The 17,389-nt window shown below is 38.8% G+C and overlaps 2 protein-coding genes across 6 annotated transcripts in view; both read right to left on the minus strand.

Moving 5' to 3' along the window:
• The window catches only part of arfgef1 (ADP-ribosylation factor guanine nucleotide-exchange factor 1 (brefeldin A-inhibited)), a 67,643-nt gene extending 64,432 nt beyond the window's left edge, over window positions 1–3,211 (minus strand). For all 4 annotated transcript variants that reach the window (XM_056248830.1, XM_056248829.1, XM_056248827.1 and 1 more), the window contains exon 1: window positions 2,895–3,211. In XM_056248830.1, the coding sequence (XP_056104805.1) occupies window positions 2,895–3,018 (124 nt within the window). In that variant the 5' untranslated portion in view covers window positions 3,019–3,211. The remainder of the gene's footprint in view (window positions 1–2,894) is intronic.
• Window positions 3,212–8,277: 5,066 nt separating this feature from the next.
• cpa6 (carboxypeptidase A6) overlaps window positions 8,278–17,389 on the minus strand; it is a 28,092-nt gene continuing 18,980 nt past the window's right edge. Inside the window, exons 4-11 of one of the 2 annotated variants that reach the window (XM_056248837.1) lie at window positions 14,641–14,755; window positions 13,771–13,872; window positions 13,558–13,668; window positions 11,173–11,283; window positions 10,905–10,995; window positions 10,306–10,508; window positions 8,739–8,823; window positions 8,278–8,562 (exon numbers count right to left, since the gene is read on the minus strand). In XM_056248837.1, the coding sequence (XP_056104812.1) occupies window positions 8,372–8,562; window positions 8,739–8,823; window positions 10,306–10,508; window positions 10,905–10,995; window positions 11,173–11,283; window positions 13,558–13,668; window positions 13,771–13,872; window positions 14,641–14,755 (1,009 nt within the window). In that variant the 3' untranslated portion in view covers window positions 8,278–8,371. The remainder of the gene's footprint in view (window positions 8,563–8,738; window positions 8,824–10,305; window positions 10,509–10,904; window positions 10,996–11,172; window positions 11,284–13,557; window positions 13,669–13,770; window positions 13,873–14,640; window positions 14,756–17,389) is intronic. The other variant, XM_056248838.1, reaches the window with a different exon arrangement.

Raw genomic sequence — 17,389 nt, forward strand, 5'->3', positions numbered from 1 at the left:
AACTAGAGGTTTGTTAAGGTTGATGTGCGGTTAGAAAAAAAGGGATCAGACTCAGCCCCGGGGTCCTGTCTATTCAGCCTGAACAGCAGTTTTGCCTGAAAAAAGAAAATGATGAACTTGTTTTACCTGTTCCACGAGTATTTATTGCACTTAAGAGACAAAAAAAACCCCTCTCCTTATATCTAGGCTGTCATTAGGAAATCCATCTTTCTACACATTCAAAAAATATCAAATGCATGTCATGACTTCTTTGGCATCCAAAGCAGATAGGCTATTTAAAGGGATAGTTCACCCAAAATATGAAAATTCTGTCATTATTCACTCACCGTCAATTTGTTCTAAAACTTTCTAAGTTTCTAAAGATATTCAGAAATAAAGATATGAGAAATATGACAAAATAACGCTATATACAGCATTTTTGGTCTACACACAATCAATAGCGTCAATGGTAACCAAAACTGTTTGAGGGTGAGTAAATGATGACCGAATTTTCATCTTTGGGTGAATTATCCTTTTAAGTCATCACATTTCTTTTAGCGACACCAAAAGCATACATTTACTTTAGAAAAGTCATACAGCAGACTATTAAACACTTCAAATGCTCAACAATGAAAACAATGCTTGCTGAATGTGCAAAGCATAATATTTCAAACATCTTATTTTAGCGACCCATTTTCTGAGACTTCTCGGCAACGCTTAGGCCTATCTCTAGACTTCTTTTACAGAAATACCAAACATTTCCCATGATATAACTTTCTTCCACAATTTATGTTCACATAGCATTGGGAAGTGAGGGAATGCTAAAAATTTATGATGAAACCAGAATGCACAGGTTCAACTGGGGCATGTGACCCCCTCCGGTGTGAAAAATGAACTGTGGTTCGGCAGGATTTCTCGAAAAGTTCACTGACAGATGAATCATAACTCTCTCTGACATCAAAGAAAAAGGCCAAATGCAATCCTAGATATGCAAAATGGACCACAAATCCCGTGCCGTTTAGCATAAAAGCTCTATATTGTAAAACGACTCACTAGTACGATTAATGCTTTTTCATAAGGGGTACAAACACAACTAATAATATTCTTTAACCATTTACCACATTTATTATTCATTTGCCCATCTTACAATGTTGTATACATGTATCAAGCCATTCATAATCAGTGTAAGCCTGTCTCATCTTTTAAGTAGCTAGAGACCAGATTTGCAAGGATACAGCATGCGCTGGGAACTTTGTCAGTGGTGTATCACAGTTCACTAGATATGATCTAAATTATTCACTAACCAGCAAAGAGAGAAATGGTTCACAGTTTTCCCTATGTTTGCCAAGCGGCATGAAATAGATTCAACTTTCTACCATTACATTTGACTGTGGCTGTCCTTTAGATCTTCATATCTCCTTGGACGTGAATTGAATCACAGATCACAGCCTAAATTTCTCTGAATATGAAAGATGCTCTTATGTTTCAAAGAAATCAAAGTATCCCAGTCCAATTAAAATCACTGTGCCTAATGTTTTCCAGATTAACACTTTAGAGTAAAAAAGAAGAAGCTGTGAACCAATATCACTGCATGCACAATGCATGGTGCATGTGATGCCTGGAAGCCATTGCTTTCTACCCTCTTTAATAATGCACTGTAATTCAACTTCCACCGTGTATGCATTATTGACCACTGATAATGAGAAATGCATGACAGAGGCAGAGACATTCACCTTATCCCAAACAAACCCTTGCAGACTGGCACAGCCCCTATCCTGCACACAGCACTTCCGTTACGCCCATCGCAAACTAGTCTGACTCATTTCAGCGAATCGGTTTTTCAGAATGTTCGTTCAAATGAACCGATTCATCAACTCGTTTGAGTCATCACAAAACAAAAGTGTTCACAAAGCGACCGCGCCAGTTTAACCAGTTCTTTTTGTATTGCAAAATGGATACTTAGTCACAAAATACAGCCGCTTATCAATGGACTATCGAATAAAGTATTAGGTTTGAGTCAAATGCGCTAGATTGTAGCCGAGTGATTTACAAACGCTTTACAATCGGTTCAGATGATTCGTTCAAAAGAGCCGTTTCAAACGAACAATTCGGCGGAGGCTGTGACTGCAAGGCACAATGATTGCGCATCGTTTCTACACATTTTTATATAGTTTAACCTCCATAAGCATATATCCTCGTCTTATTTACAGGCAAATTAAGTCATTCTGCGACAACACAAATGCAAACAAGAATCTCCACCTGCGTTTCTCTCCATCTTGCCCAGTCATTGTTGTGATTGGGGGAAATGTAGGATAGTGCAATCAGATTTGCGCGAATTTAAACGATATGACAGCTTAGTTTATATGTTGCAGTGTTGAACAAGAACCTTAGACTGTACGAAAACCTAGAATGTTATTGTAATATGACAGGTGGGTCTTTATATTTAATTATATAAAAACGTCGTCAATGGCACTTAAATTAATTTGAAGGGCTCATTTTGAATGCTTTTAAAGCACATGAAAGTATCCTGTAATTTAATAATTATAGTTTATTCTGTAACGTTACACCGCCCGAATGATGAAGGGGCTTTTCTAAAGCTCCTGTCAACGAGGAATAACTCGCCCTGTCAGTTCCTGCTTTCCTTTACCTATTTCCTCATTCGTGCATGAACTACATATGATTTATTCAAGCAATGAGAGCATAAACATCGACATTTCATGCTAAAGGAACAGATACAGGTTTGAATCGAGGCGTTTTTCAGGTAGAATGAGAATAACTTCCGCAATGCTGCTGGATTCATGCAGCTCTTCTGAAGCTGCTCCGTTTCTTTACCGGCAGGATTAAAGCCACTTAGCCACACATGCATTTCTAAAACATCTAAAACACTGCAATGAAGGCATCGAAATCATACTGACCTAGTGCCACCTCACAGGCTTTGCGCAGCTGCGAGTGATGAGCCTTTTTCACCTCCTTGTCGGCCAAGATCTTTTCCAAAGCTCTGGTTAAAAACATGTTTTTCGTCTTTTTGCCTTCATACATGACGCGCTGCGACGGCTGGAGTAGGACCTGTCCCAACGGAGGCTGTATCCGCGATTTTTAGATATTCCCGTATGATTGAGTTTTTCTCCAGCGGATGGTGCCCTCAATAGAGAAACATAAATAAAGCCAGAAGGTGGGGTAAATCCCTCAGTTTTCCATCAGCGACCTGCTGCCTGCGCCATGTTGGAAGGAAATGACGTCACGCACGTAGAAACGGCCGCAGTGAGGCAGAGTGAGAGAGTAGCCTATTAAAATAAAATAAAAAGTTTTTTACAATAAAATATAATAAATTAATCATAATTAAATTACTAAATAAAAGAGTAAAAAATTTGTTTTTTTATAACTTTTTTTAAGAATTGGGTTGTCCGATACGTCAAACAAGTAAACTTCCTTGTGGTGCTTGTGGTCAAAGTAAGACATGGGCTAGTCATAAATATCTGTGGTTATGTTGTCCATTAGTTATGAAGCAACTTGTTAGCAATTTATGTTTTGACACACACACAGCTTCAACATTCGCGTTTGAGGTAGCCTACTTATAAACCAAAACCCACTTAAAAAAAACACTTTCCTTCTGTTTTAGACTACTATTTATACATTTTATTTCTATAGAATTTAGCCTAATCAATAAGTGAGTTTTATTGTAATTCCATGTGTCCCAGATGAGTTTGTTGCAGACATGATTCAGCTAATAAAAAGTCATTATTTGCATTTATATTTAACATTTTTGCACATTTTAATAAAATGAAATTGATTACATTACAGTGTTTTTTATTGCTGTCCATTAGCTACGTTTTAAATTATCTAAACTTTATTGCGATGATGATAACATTACAATAGGCTATAATTACAAAATAGGCTGCACTACCGCAAGGTTATCATTTTTGTCTTTTCACTTCAAAGTAAAAACTATTTTTTTTTACCTCCACTAATCTAAATAAATGTCCACAAATGCTGGATTAAAAAGTACACACACACACACACACACAAATGATATTCAAATAACACAATGTCAATTCGCTATTTTCTAGAGACACAAAATTACATCGATTAACCTCAAAACTGTGTTACTTCATTAAGTTTAAATTTGTCATTAGATCCTACTATTTGCTGGACATGAAAAAATAACTGACCTTCATATCCTTCAACAGTAAAAAAAAAAATATATATATATATATATATATATATATATATATATATATCTTAAATGCTTTTTATTTATCATTTATTTATCCACACTGGTTTTTAAGGGAGTCAACCCTCTCTGTAACGAGAAACACTGTTCTTCATCAAGCAAAGCCATGTTTGTTTTTGGCTCTCCAGGATGAGTAATTCTCTGGTAGTATTCACAAGATGCCTGAAATGCTTTTGCACTGTAGAAGCTGACATCAAATGTGGAGGATGAGTCAAGGCCAGGCTATATAATGCTGTCTATTCCCTACAACTGTATATCAAAATTTAGATCATAAAATGAATAAATATACTTATTTAAGAGGTCATTTGGTCCAATATTAACCATGGTTAGGGGAAAAAATGACCAAATCCCCCAAGGAATTCTTCTATTATCTAAACTTTTTTATAATGTTTTATACATTTTTAAATATAAATTAAATTATTACATTGTTTCGGGCTCTGTGGTTCATTTGAATGATCAAGACCATTGCCATCATTATGGGACGGGTTACATGAAACATTCAGTTCCAGTGGTCATCTGATTGACCAAATGTTTCCCAATCCTGTACCTACAGGCACACCAATACTACACATTTTTTAAATCTTCCTAATCAAACACACCTGATTCAACTCATCAGCTCAAGAAGCCAAGACCAGAAATAGATGGGTCAGATAAAGTCCCGGGTTCTTCATTTTCTGCATTCCGTTCTGACTCACACACAGTTGAGCGAGCAAACCTTTTCAAAGTATACTCCTTTGGCCATGAGCGCGGAAAGAAGCATTCAGAGCGTGCTCACTACATAGTGGACTTTGTTTTTAAGCGCTCTAGTCACTCGCGCACTGTTGAATGTGCACAGTCCACGTGGACACAAAAATTGGGCAGCATACGGATAGTGTGCGTGGATGTCCGTGGACCCTCCTGAAGATGAAAATTACATCACACGGACAGTGTGCGGACCATGGACGGCCAAAGTATACTTTAGGCTTAAGGGAGACATCCAAAATGTGTTGGAGTGCCTCCAGGAACAGAGTTGGAAAAGACTGTAATAGCACTTGTATTTTAACGTGTATCGCTCCACTTTTCTCTGCGTTCCATGACTGTGTGCTGTGTTGAGGGGAGCGTTTTTTTTTTAAGTTGGAGTGTCTCCATTTGTTTATTTATTTACTTGTGTAAGTAAATATGTACTCTCGCTCGAAGCCTCCGAAAGAGAAAACAGATCTGAGGAATGTTATTCTCTCGAGGAAATCTTCGGGAAAGGGGTCCTGACGCTGAGTGCAGGCCTCGGGAATTGGAACAGGAAGTACAGTCTCTTTTGGCAAAGAGGGCTATAGAACATATTCATTCTCCCGAAAGGGACTCCGGGTTCTACAGCTGGTACTTCATAGTTCCCAAGAAGGATGGAGGGTTGAGTCCTATTATCTACAACATCTGAACCGTTCTCTGAGGAGATTCAGGTTCAAGATGTTGGCGATTCTGTTAACCGTGAGTCAAATCAAATGCAAGGATTGGTTTGTCATGATTGATTTGAAGGATGCATACTTCAATATTTCTATCCTTCCCCAACACAGGAAGTTCCTGATCTTTGCTTTTGGGGCAAATCTTACCAGTATCGAGTTCTTCCGTTCAGTCTTTGTGCTATCCCCTCGCACCTTCACGAAGTGCATGGATGCAGCGCTGGCTCCTCTGAGATTCAAAGGTATCCATGTACTCAATTACATAGACGACTGGCTAATATTAGCACAGTTCCAAGAGATGGAGGCTAAGCATCGAGATGTAGTTCTCACCCATATAAGGTGCTTGGGGTTGAGACTAAACTCCAAGAAGAGAATGTTGTCTCCAGTCCAGAGGACAGCCTTTCTAGGAGTAATATGGTCAATATTCTGTTCTGTAATATGGTCAATAGTCAATTCTGGCAGCCCTGACCAGAATGAAGCTAGGCCAGGCCGTTACTGTGAAACAATTTCAAAGGTTGTTGGGGCTCATGGCAGCAGCGTCCAATGTTATACCTTTTGGCCTGCTGTACATAAGACCATTGCAGTGGTGGCTCAGGACAACAGGGTTTTCCCTGAGGGGTAACCCATTCAGTATGGTCAAGGTTATGTGCATATGCCTTCGTACCCTTGTTATGTGGAAGAAACCTTGGTTTCTGTCCCAGGCCCCGAGGTTAGCTGTCATTGGAAAACAGTAACAACAGAGATCATCTTAAACCCTAGAGCTCTCTCCACGAGGAAACTGTATGCTTTGAAGTGGAGAGTTTTCACTTCATGGTGCAGAGAACACTAGTTGGACCCAGTTAAGTGCCCAGTTGCTTCAGTGCTATTGTTCCTTCTGGAGTTCCTGGGTATGTGCCTAAAGTGCCAACTAATGTAGCACGGTCCATAGTTTTCTAGGCCTTCCTTCCTTCTCTCTTTTGGTGTAGGTGGACCAAAAGAGGCTTCACTTACTTTACCCTGAGAGGGCTTTGAAGGCGCGTGTACTCAGATCTTCCCAGTGGAGGAAGTCTGAGCAGCTACTGGTATGCTTCGGGTCACACAAGAAGGGGTCCATTGTTCGCCGTCTCAAGATTGGACTAGTTGCACACGTGCTTCAGACAGTCACACAGAGGCGTTCCCCAAAGTGAAGTCATCAATCAACACAGCGTCTCGTTCCCTTCTAAGGGAAAAAATGGTTACATTCGTAGCCTGAGATATTTTGCTTGGCAACAAGCAAATATTTATAGTTTATTTGGAACTATTTTCTTTGGTGGAGTAGAAATATCTACTAAATGACAGGACAATGTTTGTCATAAAGGTAAGTTACTCTATTTCAGGGGTAAGTTACTCTATTACTTGAAACTTCCATACAGGTGTTTTGAAGCTGGTTGTATACACGGTTTGTTCATAGTTATACAGCTGCATAAAATAAATATCACAGTTCCAATCATGCTGTGGTACTGAATATCTGATATTTCTCGTGTGATATTGCTTATAAATTCCATGTACTCAAGGATGAATTATAGACTGGGCCAATGGGGTAAGAGCCGACCCCACTGTGTTTATTTCTCACATTGGTAAAGTTATTTATCACTACTTGGAATCTAGGCCTTATATGAAATAATATAATCCATTCTTAGAGGTTGGATGCAGCCTGTTGGTGATAGTGTTGGACTTAGCAGGAATGTTTTTACATAATTACATCATGATAAAACCACTTTTAATAATCTACCTGTTGGTAAAATATACAATACAATACAAAAATCTGTGTACAATGAAAAGAAATCTCAAATGCCAACTTGCAAGACACTTTATATGACAAAGGATATTTTCAATATTTGAAATAAATCCAAAATCCAAAACTTGATAGTACTTAATAATACAAATGTAAACATTGCCCCTGCAAGTACAGTTAATTATACAAGGTAAATTTACTTTGATTTAAAAATGTAAGTTTTTCCTCAAACAAAACAAAAAAACAGCAAATTTAATATTCTTGCCTGGCTCATTTGAGAGGTTGAATTCCCTGGTGACCTTTACCGTTTCATTTCAAAACAAAATCAAAGCTGTCTTTTAGCTGCAGTGGCACACGCCTGCAGCTGCCCACACGGCATCTACACTAAAATAAACCCATTGTAAGGTACAGTATGCATTATTTACATTCTTTGGGCATTACTGTTATTTTGAAGCTTGTCTACTCTATAGCAAGTGCTCACTGTATATTTGCCTCTTAGGTAAAACCCACTTTCTAGGAAATGATTTAGTTCACAATTCAAGTGCTTGTATTTACTGTTTACATTTATACCATTTTGTTTAATATAGTATGAAAGCTTGTTTTCACCATGGAATACATTTTTGGAATAAAAAAGGTAATTGCGACTTTTTATCTCACAATTCTGACTTCTGAAAGTCACTTCACTTGACTGAAAGTCAGAATTGTGAGTTATAAACTTGGATTTGTGAGACATAAACTCACAATTGTGTGTTTTTTCTATTGTGAGATAAGTCACAATTACCTTTTTTAATTGCCACGGCGGAAACGAGCTTCCATATTGTAGAGCTTATAAAAGTAGTTTATAAATTAAATTAAATGTTTTGTAAAATGCAGGCACTTTTGTACATAGCTAGTTATTGCTGTGGCTTATGGGCTAAACTGTGAAATCGATGGAGAGAAGATATGAGACAAAGAGTGAAAGTCAAGTACAAAGTTTCATTTGGTACATTTCTTCAGGAGTCCTGAGGCGATGGTCTTTATTGCTCTCATCGTCTCTGTACAGGTGGGATTAATCAGGGCTTCCGGCAACAAGAACCCGTAGTAGCCCGTATCACGCAACTCAAAAGCAAAGGCATATGAGATCCCGTTCTTATAGGCCCAGTCTATTGAGCTTCCAGAACTCACATCTGAAAGAGAAACACATTACATCACATCTGGACGTTTGACTGTTGTTGATATAGAAATAGTCATGAGTCAGAAAACAGATTGGCGTCTAACTGAGAGGGCTTACAGAGAGCTGATGACTCATATATGCAGTAGCTATATGTCATTGATTGAAGAAAAGACCCAATGCCTGACTTACAAAGCGTAGTGGAGGCAGGGCCGTATCTGTATCTCACTCCATAAGCTGAGTACAGAGCGCTCACTGCATTCTGGGCTGCTGATTCCTGAGGGGGAAGAGCAGAGGTTCAAGTATTCATCCAGTCGATCATTAATGATGCTTGGTGGTAAGTGTAGTCGAAAGATTGTGTGGGCAAACAGCCATCCAGTCGATTTATGAGGAAACTGCACTGAGGCAAACCCGAAAAATAATATCTCAGCCATTCCAAATTTTAATGAGGAGTTTAAAGTTTTGCCCTCTGGTAGAAGATATTGAGTTCCATCTTGTTAAAGGCTAAATCGCTTTAACAACTCCATTGTGCAAATTATGGTTTGCAGTGATTACTACAGAATCTTATATAGAGAAGTGTGGAGATATTATATAGAGTTGAGGCCGACATGACTTAACCCTCTGGTGGTCTTCCATAATTTTAGGGCAAAACTGTCACAGTTATGCTTAGTTTTGGTTTCGTTTTTTATCAGTCTGTTTAATCTCCTGTTTAATCACCTGCCTGTGTTCCTTTGTTTTCTTTCCCCCCATAATCAGTTACCATGGATATTAATTTAATAATCACAGCTGCTCATCATTTAGTTCATCACCATGTGTATTTTAGTTCCTCACCTTCTCTCATTCTTCTTTCCGGTATTGCTTGTTCATGGCACAATGTTTCGAGTTATTGGCTTATGTTTAATAAAGACTGTCGTTATTTGTACCTTCTTCTTCATCATTGGACTTATATATATATATATATATATATATATATATATATATATATATATATATGTGTATATATGTAATGAAAAACCTAATACAAATAAGTAATTATGATATTGTAAGTAATAAGTAATTGTTTTTATAATATTTTTATTATTTTTATAAATGCTGCATAATTTACAGGTGAATATTTTGTAGTACAATTAAATCCCCTCAAAATACAAAATATTAAAGAATAAGTATTATTGAATCAAAATACATTCATTTCATTAAAAAAAGTCTTGACTATGAGGATGAAGTGAGAAATAGCAGAGAATGCAAGTAATGATAACTTGCCATTTAGTAACTGATTCAGTGAGTTTGGATGGACTTAAACTGTAAACTCCTGTTTTTTGGATTTAAAAAACTACAACTATTCATTAAATAAACCAGCCATCATCATAAAAGTCATATCATCAATCAGACTACACTGGTTGTGCTGTATGTTTTTTTTATTCACTAAATTCACAAAAAAAAAATTAATAGCACTGTATGTTTTTGATTCAGTAAAAAAAACATGTTCATTCAGTAGGAGTTATTTGCTCGCAAATCGGACATTAGTTGCACTTAGTCATTATGTCATTATACTGTGCATTCGTTGTCTTATTGTTTATGCATGCAGCCTGTGAGGACATCCCAACAAAAAGTTGCCTTTTCATGCTATTTTGCTGTATCGTCTCTCTCCATATTTATACATCTAATGTTTTTGAGTTGCTATGAAATTATAATTACTGAACGATCCCGCAACCAAATGGACACATTCAAGATGAACTGTCTGAAGACAGAAATCACTCACCACACAGTTGAAGTTTGGTATAGTGGCATATTTGTAGGAATACGGATAGAGGAGCATCTGAGCATAGGCGTGAATCGAGATGTAGGCCTTGACCCGTTTCCTGTGTTTGCGTAGAAACTTGGCAACAGCGTTGACCTCAGGCTCTGACTCAGGGAAGGGACCGCAGTATGTGTCATCACAGGGGTGCAGGGATGCACCCTGATCTATCAGAGACAGCAAAGATAGCAGGTGCAAGAAATTGTAACTTTATTTGCCATCATTGAATTTTTGCCTTTTCTGGGCCAAGGTTGCGGTCGTATAGGTTCCCTCCCTTGGGATTTTGCTGGCTCATGATCATTCTACACTTATGTATTCTCTATTTTGGTGTCAGGTATTATTTTTAATATCTAACAGTGAATTCATTTCCTTATGTATTGCATAGGGAATTTCAAGTACAAGATAGTGTTTGATGTAAATATGTCATTCTGTTGATACATTTTCAGGCCTTTTCATGGTGTCTGTCTACATACTCTGGAATGCCTATTTATTTCCAATATATGAACACCAGGGCTCTTTAATTGGGAGCTTTTGATTCTTGAATATGAGGTAAAATAACTCACCACACCATTTGACTTTCCAATTTCGGTTGGCATCCACTCCCCGACAATGATACTTTGGAATCTTTGACCGCGTTTTCCGCCAAAAGCGATCCTAAGAGAGAGAGAGAAACCACAGATATTTTCCTCAATTATGTCTGGCAGCTTTATAGAAAGGCAAGACATGCTGCATGTTTAACAGCACAGAACTGCCAACAATTCCTTTCAGTAAGCTCACCATACATCACAGAAGAGATGTTGAGATCTAGGCATATGTCAAACAGATAGTTACCGTCTTCCAGCTGTAATGGTAACCGTCTACGTTGAAGACAGGCATAATGTAGAAATTGAGCTGATTCATCAGTCGTCTCATGCTGGAGTCATGTTGATAGGAGTTCAGTGCCTGCGTTCACAGTGAATGGAATCATGACAGACTTCAAGAGATGCAGGAAATGTGTTTCTCGTTTTCAGATAAACAGATATCAGATCAACTTCAATACAGCAAAAACACAGCAGTTTGTGTGCAGTTACTCTAATTATACCCCATTAAAATAGGTCATTCTTCCATTATATATATATATATATATATATATATATATATATATACATACGTGTGTGTGTGTGTGTGTATACTGTTTTCAGTATTCCATAATTACTATTTCAATGTTGTCATAAGACCTCATGCATATTTAAGTATGAGTGGCAATCGTTTATCATCTTAAAAATAAAAATAACTATTTTGCATAAATTATTGTCTTATAACTTTTGGTAGTCCAATCAAAAGTCACAATGCTTCTTCTGTTTAATTCATCGCGCTGAACATGGAAGGTCAGACTGAGCGCATTGCATCTTGGGTACAGTATTTTAAGTAAGTACAGTATACTATTTATTTACTATTCTATTTACTATTATATTATATAATAGTACAGTAAATAAGTACCGTTTAATGCCGCTTTATACTGCATTTTATCAAATGTACACTAACATTCAGAAGCTTGAGTTAGTATTTTTTTTAACAAAATTAATATTTGTATTCAGCAAGCATGCATTATATTGATCAAAGGTGGCTGTATAAATGCTGTTCTTTTTAACTTTTTTTATTCATCACAGAATCCTTAATAAAATGCATCACGGTTTCCATAAAAATGTTATGCAGCACAACTTTTATTTTTATTTATTTATTTGTTCTGCAATCTGCACAGATATCACAAGGATACAGTACAAGGAGGGGAACGAAACCCACTTGGGTTTATACAGAGTTCCACTCCACTTACATGAATAAACAACAAAACAAAAACAAAATAAAGGCACGCAGACAAATAAGTTGAATAAGAAAAGAGGGGAAAAACATATTTTCAGAAGCCTGATTATCCTTTTAACTTAAAATTACAGATGTTGAAGGGTGATGGTAAAGGAGGATCAAAAGTGAAGAGCAGCATATGAAGTATACTGCAGGAAACTATAACCAAATGCTGTCATATTAAAATCAAAAGGTCTTTCAACTGTCTTTTAAAGACAAACAAAGACATAGATCTTAGGGACAAACCTAATTTACTCCGTAATAGAGGACCCCTAAAGCTGAGGTCAGTTTTATAGCCTGAAGTTCTAGAGAACGGTAAGATAAGATTTATTTCACTATGCCTTGTTTGATGGATATGAGTATCAGAAATAAAAGTAAAAAAGTGTTGTAATGTTGGTGGAAGGTCTTCTCTCTTGTAAATAAACTTATGAATAAATGATAACATTGACGTTCTCAATTGGTAAAAACTGTTTACTACATTGATACTAAAAATAAATGTTTCTTGAGCACCAAATCAGCATATTAGAATGATTTCTGAAGGATCATGTGACACTAAAGACTGGAGCAATGGCTATGGAAAATGATGGTAAGAAGAAATGGTAGAAGTATGTTAGCATGCAGTTTTGAGCATACAGTAGATACTTTGTCTGTGTAATCTATACTGACAATGATGATTCACTACTCCATAATTAAAAGCTCCCTTTGGTCTTTTAAAATATGAACAATGTTACATTGGTTTAATTTAGCAGTGATGAAGTGTTACTGTGTGTAAAGTCTAATCCAACAGCAGAAAGAGAAAAATCACAAATGCTGGAGGTTTGAAGAGAACTATAGAGGTTTAATAACGTTCACTTCAGGGTCAGTCAGTTTTAGGTCTCTGTCATACAGTAGTTCTGCCTCATAGTGGTGTGCTGAAGGTATAGCAACTCACTCTTTTTTGATCTCTATCTAATTCTATTTGTCTCGCTCAGTGTTAGCTGCTGATCTGAGAGCTGTTTATTTGTGTGGCACAGAGGCGCTCTTTGATATAGTTTATGAGATGAGCTCAGGGGAGGCTCTGATGTATTATACAGATTAATTTGGAAGGAATTTAGAGACTCACTGAATGAAAAAGTCCCAGAATACACCAGCTGACAAATAAAATGAATCTGATTCTTGACCGAAAGTCTGAGACCACATTGAAATTTGAAATTCACAGCATAATTTAAACCTGAAACAAAACTTTTAAAATATTAATTCTTAAAAAGAATTAATGCTTCATGCTTATTTTTAAATGCAAATAATAACAATTGTTAATTGTATACTATGCATAACCATTTTGTTGTTTTTATAGTGATTTTAATCTCAGCATGAAGTGAACAGTGGCAAACAGAAAACACATACCTCTTTAACAAACCATTGGCAGAAAGCTGGACCAATCCATTCTCTTGCATGCACTCCACAGTCTATCCACACTGCCTTCTTAAAGGGACGTGTTCTCTTTCCTAACTGACAGAAGAGGGGCAGAGAACACCGTCTAGCAAGTCAGAACGTGTGCGTGTTTTTAACAGAATGGCCATACATTTAGCCATCTTCCCCTTCACCTTTTACCTGGAGCACATAGAGGGGTCGTCCCTCATAGGACTGACCAATAGAGAACAGGTCCACCAGGTGCGGGTTAGTCCGGTTCATCTCAAACATCCAACTCTTGATCTGTCGAAAAGGGTGAACAGATCCTCCAGATCAACATGCAGCTTGCATTCATGTAAAATTTTGCAGCAGTAAGTCAAAATCAAACATTAGGGTTTCTGTGAATTTTATACACATTTAATTTAGCAGGTCTGGCCTATTTCTATTAGTGTCTGCAATCATTTCTAACTAATTTGTGGCTCACCCAGGTGTTGACACTTATTTTAATTGCTAAGGCAATAATGTATATATATTTTATGTTTAAAGAGTATTGAAAAAAAATTACTCATGGTTCCCCAAACCTGTTTATTTGTTCATGAATAAATGAGTGAATTTGTTCATGAATGAATTAATTGAGTTAGTTCGTAGTTCGTATGTCCATTGATGAATTCTTTATAAATGTTTCCTTTACAAGAGTACAAGAGGAATTATCTACTTAAAAGTGAACGTAATCCAGCCCTCGTCTGCTCTGAAGGGTTTCCTATTCATCATCATGTCATGAGAATAAATCACAGTTTACAGTGTACAGTTGAAGTTGGCACTCGGTCTGAAGGAGAAGACCTGAGAGTAAAGGGCGGCACTGAAGAAAACCTCCTGAGATCTGTTTTTTCTTGTGCACATGGGCCACAACCGAATGCAAATGCACTTCTCAATCAAAGGCTGTTAGCCTGTGAAAATCAACCTTCTTTTCTGAGAAAGATAGAGTGGCAGATATAGGGAAAATAATCTCTGTCTTCTTTATCTTACTACATAAAAATTACCATGTGTATTAACTTCCACCCATGCACTCACCTCTTCCAAAGGATGGTACACTTCATAGTCATACTGCAATTCCGATCTGCGCTTTCTGGAGGAACGGTATCCGGTCTGTTTCTCAATTTGGGTTTGGAGATTTGAAATGAGCACCCTGTGGAGACAGTGGGGTGTCAGGGAGGGGATGTTAAAAAGCATATGCACTGTGTATCAAACCGTTTAATGGGAGTTCTCTTTCATAGGTTCACTCAACGCTGCGTAGCTTAAGACGCAGTGGGAACGCCCTCTGGGTGTGCCGATTGTCTAAAGCCCTTATAGAATCACGGCAATTTATTGGCTGATGGCGCGGGCGCCGCTCTTACGTCGTCACATTATACAGGTGCGCGCGCGCCATCTGCTCCTCAGATTTCTCTGCCTTCACGAAGCGGCCATACTAAGCCCTTCGGTCTTGATTTTTCTGGCCCAAAAATATTGGATTAGCATCAGCATTCTGTAGGCGCGGCCTACTGCGGCCTACACGGAGCTTATTGAAGTGCTTTCGCGTGCTACAGTGGCCCTAATTCTAGGCCAGAGTGGAGAAAGCTGTCCTTTTTCAGTGATCTGCATCACGAGATCTCCAGATCCTGGAAACAGCCTTTTTCTGCTCGTCTGACAAATGCGGCAGACGCCAACTTCACCAACCTTTTTGGTTCTGTGGAGCAGGGCTATTCCGCCATTCCAGCGGTCGAGGACACGTTGGCTACTCACCTTTCTCCATCGTCTGCTACGTCGTGGAAATCTCGCCCCCTCCTTCCCTCTAAACCGTGCAGGACTACTTCCGCCCTTATCGGAAAGTCCTACATGGCAGCTGGTCAGGCAGGCATGGCCTTACATACTATGGCCATCCTCCAAGCCTACCAGGCGGATGTTTTGAAGGAGATGGACGAGGGATCCGGAATTATGCCAGAAGCCGTCAAAGAGCTTCGTAAGGCCACGGATATGGCTTTAAGAGCCACCAAGCACACCGCACGCGCTATAGGTCGATCTATGGCGGGGGCGGTTGCTGCAGAGCGCCACCTATGGCTCAATCTCACAGAGATCCGCGACAAAGAAAAGGTTTTCCTCCTGGACGCCCCAGTTTCTCAGTCTGGACTGTTCAGGGAGGCGTCAACACTGTGGTTGACAGTTTATGCCCAGGAGGGTTAGGGAATCTTCTAATCCCTCCCCGTCTCAACCCAGAGAACGTCCTTCTCATAGGACAGATTTCACCGCTAGGAGGAGTGACTCGGCTCATCCCCCACCAGCTACGGTTTGGGAAGCCCGCGGTCGCCCGTTTCCCCGCCAGCGACCTCATAGGCGTCTTGAGCTGAAGCGGTCTAACAAACCTTCCGCTCCAGCTTCCTCGAATCGTTCCTGACCCTCAGGTCAGAAAAAGGAGAGCTTCCCCCGATTTACAAGGTTGGGACAGACCGCGCAAGCGTTTCTGCCCACCTCTCACTTGCACTCCTTCTCTAACCCTGCCACTTTCGCCGCCCTGCGTGTTTCGAAGTGCAGTTCCTATTCAACCTCGTTCAAACCGTCTGGCGCAGGAGGAAGGAGATGCGTTAAGCTTTCTCCCGATGCGTTTGATACCTGCCGCTCGCATCCTCGGAGGCACTTTCTGTTTTCCTCAGGAGCAGGCAGTCCCTGTAATACTGATCCAGGCAGTGGTACCTCCCACTACGTGTCAGGACGTCAAGTGCTCTCCGTCACGTTGGACCACGCCACCCCACAAGAGTCAGCGCTACACCCTAACACAGGTATGTCCTCTGCATTGCAACACTCCACTTCCTCTATCACATTTCTTTCAAGAATGGAAGCATCTGACAGGGGTATCGCCTTGGATCCTCCGCATGGTTCGGCTCGGCTACATGCTTCAGTTCTGTCGCAACCCCCCTTGCTTCAACGGGGTTTTTCCAACTGTGGTCAACCGGCTCCTCAGAACAACATTAGATGAAATTTAGATTTAGATTTTCTCAATGTTTTTTGCTATGCAGTTTTTTTCCCCCAAATTATTTATTTGTTTGAACATTATAAAAAAAATTATTTTTAATACATTGTTCTTATTATTTTGCACGAGTTACTGTAGTTTATTTGTAAAGTAGTCATGTAAAGTTCTTCGCATCAAGGCCATGATCATCCTGTTGGCTGTTATTTTACAATAATGACAATAATTACAGCTGACGGCCATTACTTATTTTAGTAAGATTTTAACACAAATGAAAATTTAAATGTTTACGCCTCTAACATGAGAATGATTTTAAGTATTTTTTGGTAACATATGAAATTGGTTGTTTGTCATGTGTTTTAATACATTATTTCTAAAGGTTTAACATAAGAATTATAATGTATTATAACTGTGGTTACAATTAATCATGAGACAATCATAAGGTGCAATGACAGATCAGGCAAACTCGAGAAGGATCTAAATGGAGTTATTTATTAATAAGCCAAACAGCCGAAAACACATGGCAGGAAAAAATGAGGGCCTTATGCTGCATTCACGCCATGTTGTAATAACCGCATTGTCTCAAGATGACAACAGGTGACGCTATATTCGGAGCTGTTCACGTCCTTGGACTGGGAAATATGCTTTTCTATGGCACCACTATCAACGCCTAAATGAAACTGCAGCAGTCAGGTGGTACAGCAGTCACGAGGTACAAGTAGGAGCTCTCAGACAATTCCCATCGTACAATATGTATTTACGAGCTCAACGATGATATGAACGCTTTTTAAAAATTAAAATCATGTAATTGCGGTAATTACG

Source organism: Rhinichthys klamathensis, unplaced genomic scaffold (genome assembly GCF_029890125.1).
Source record: "Rhinichthys klamathensis goyatoka isolate OS25496 unplaced genomic scaffold, OSU_Roscu_1.1 h1tg000059l_1, whole genome shotgun sequence".
Taxonomy (NCBI): Eukaryota; Metazoa; Chordata; class Actinopteri; order Cypriniformes; family Leuciscidae; genus Rhinichthys; species Rhinichthys klamathensis.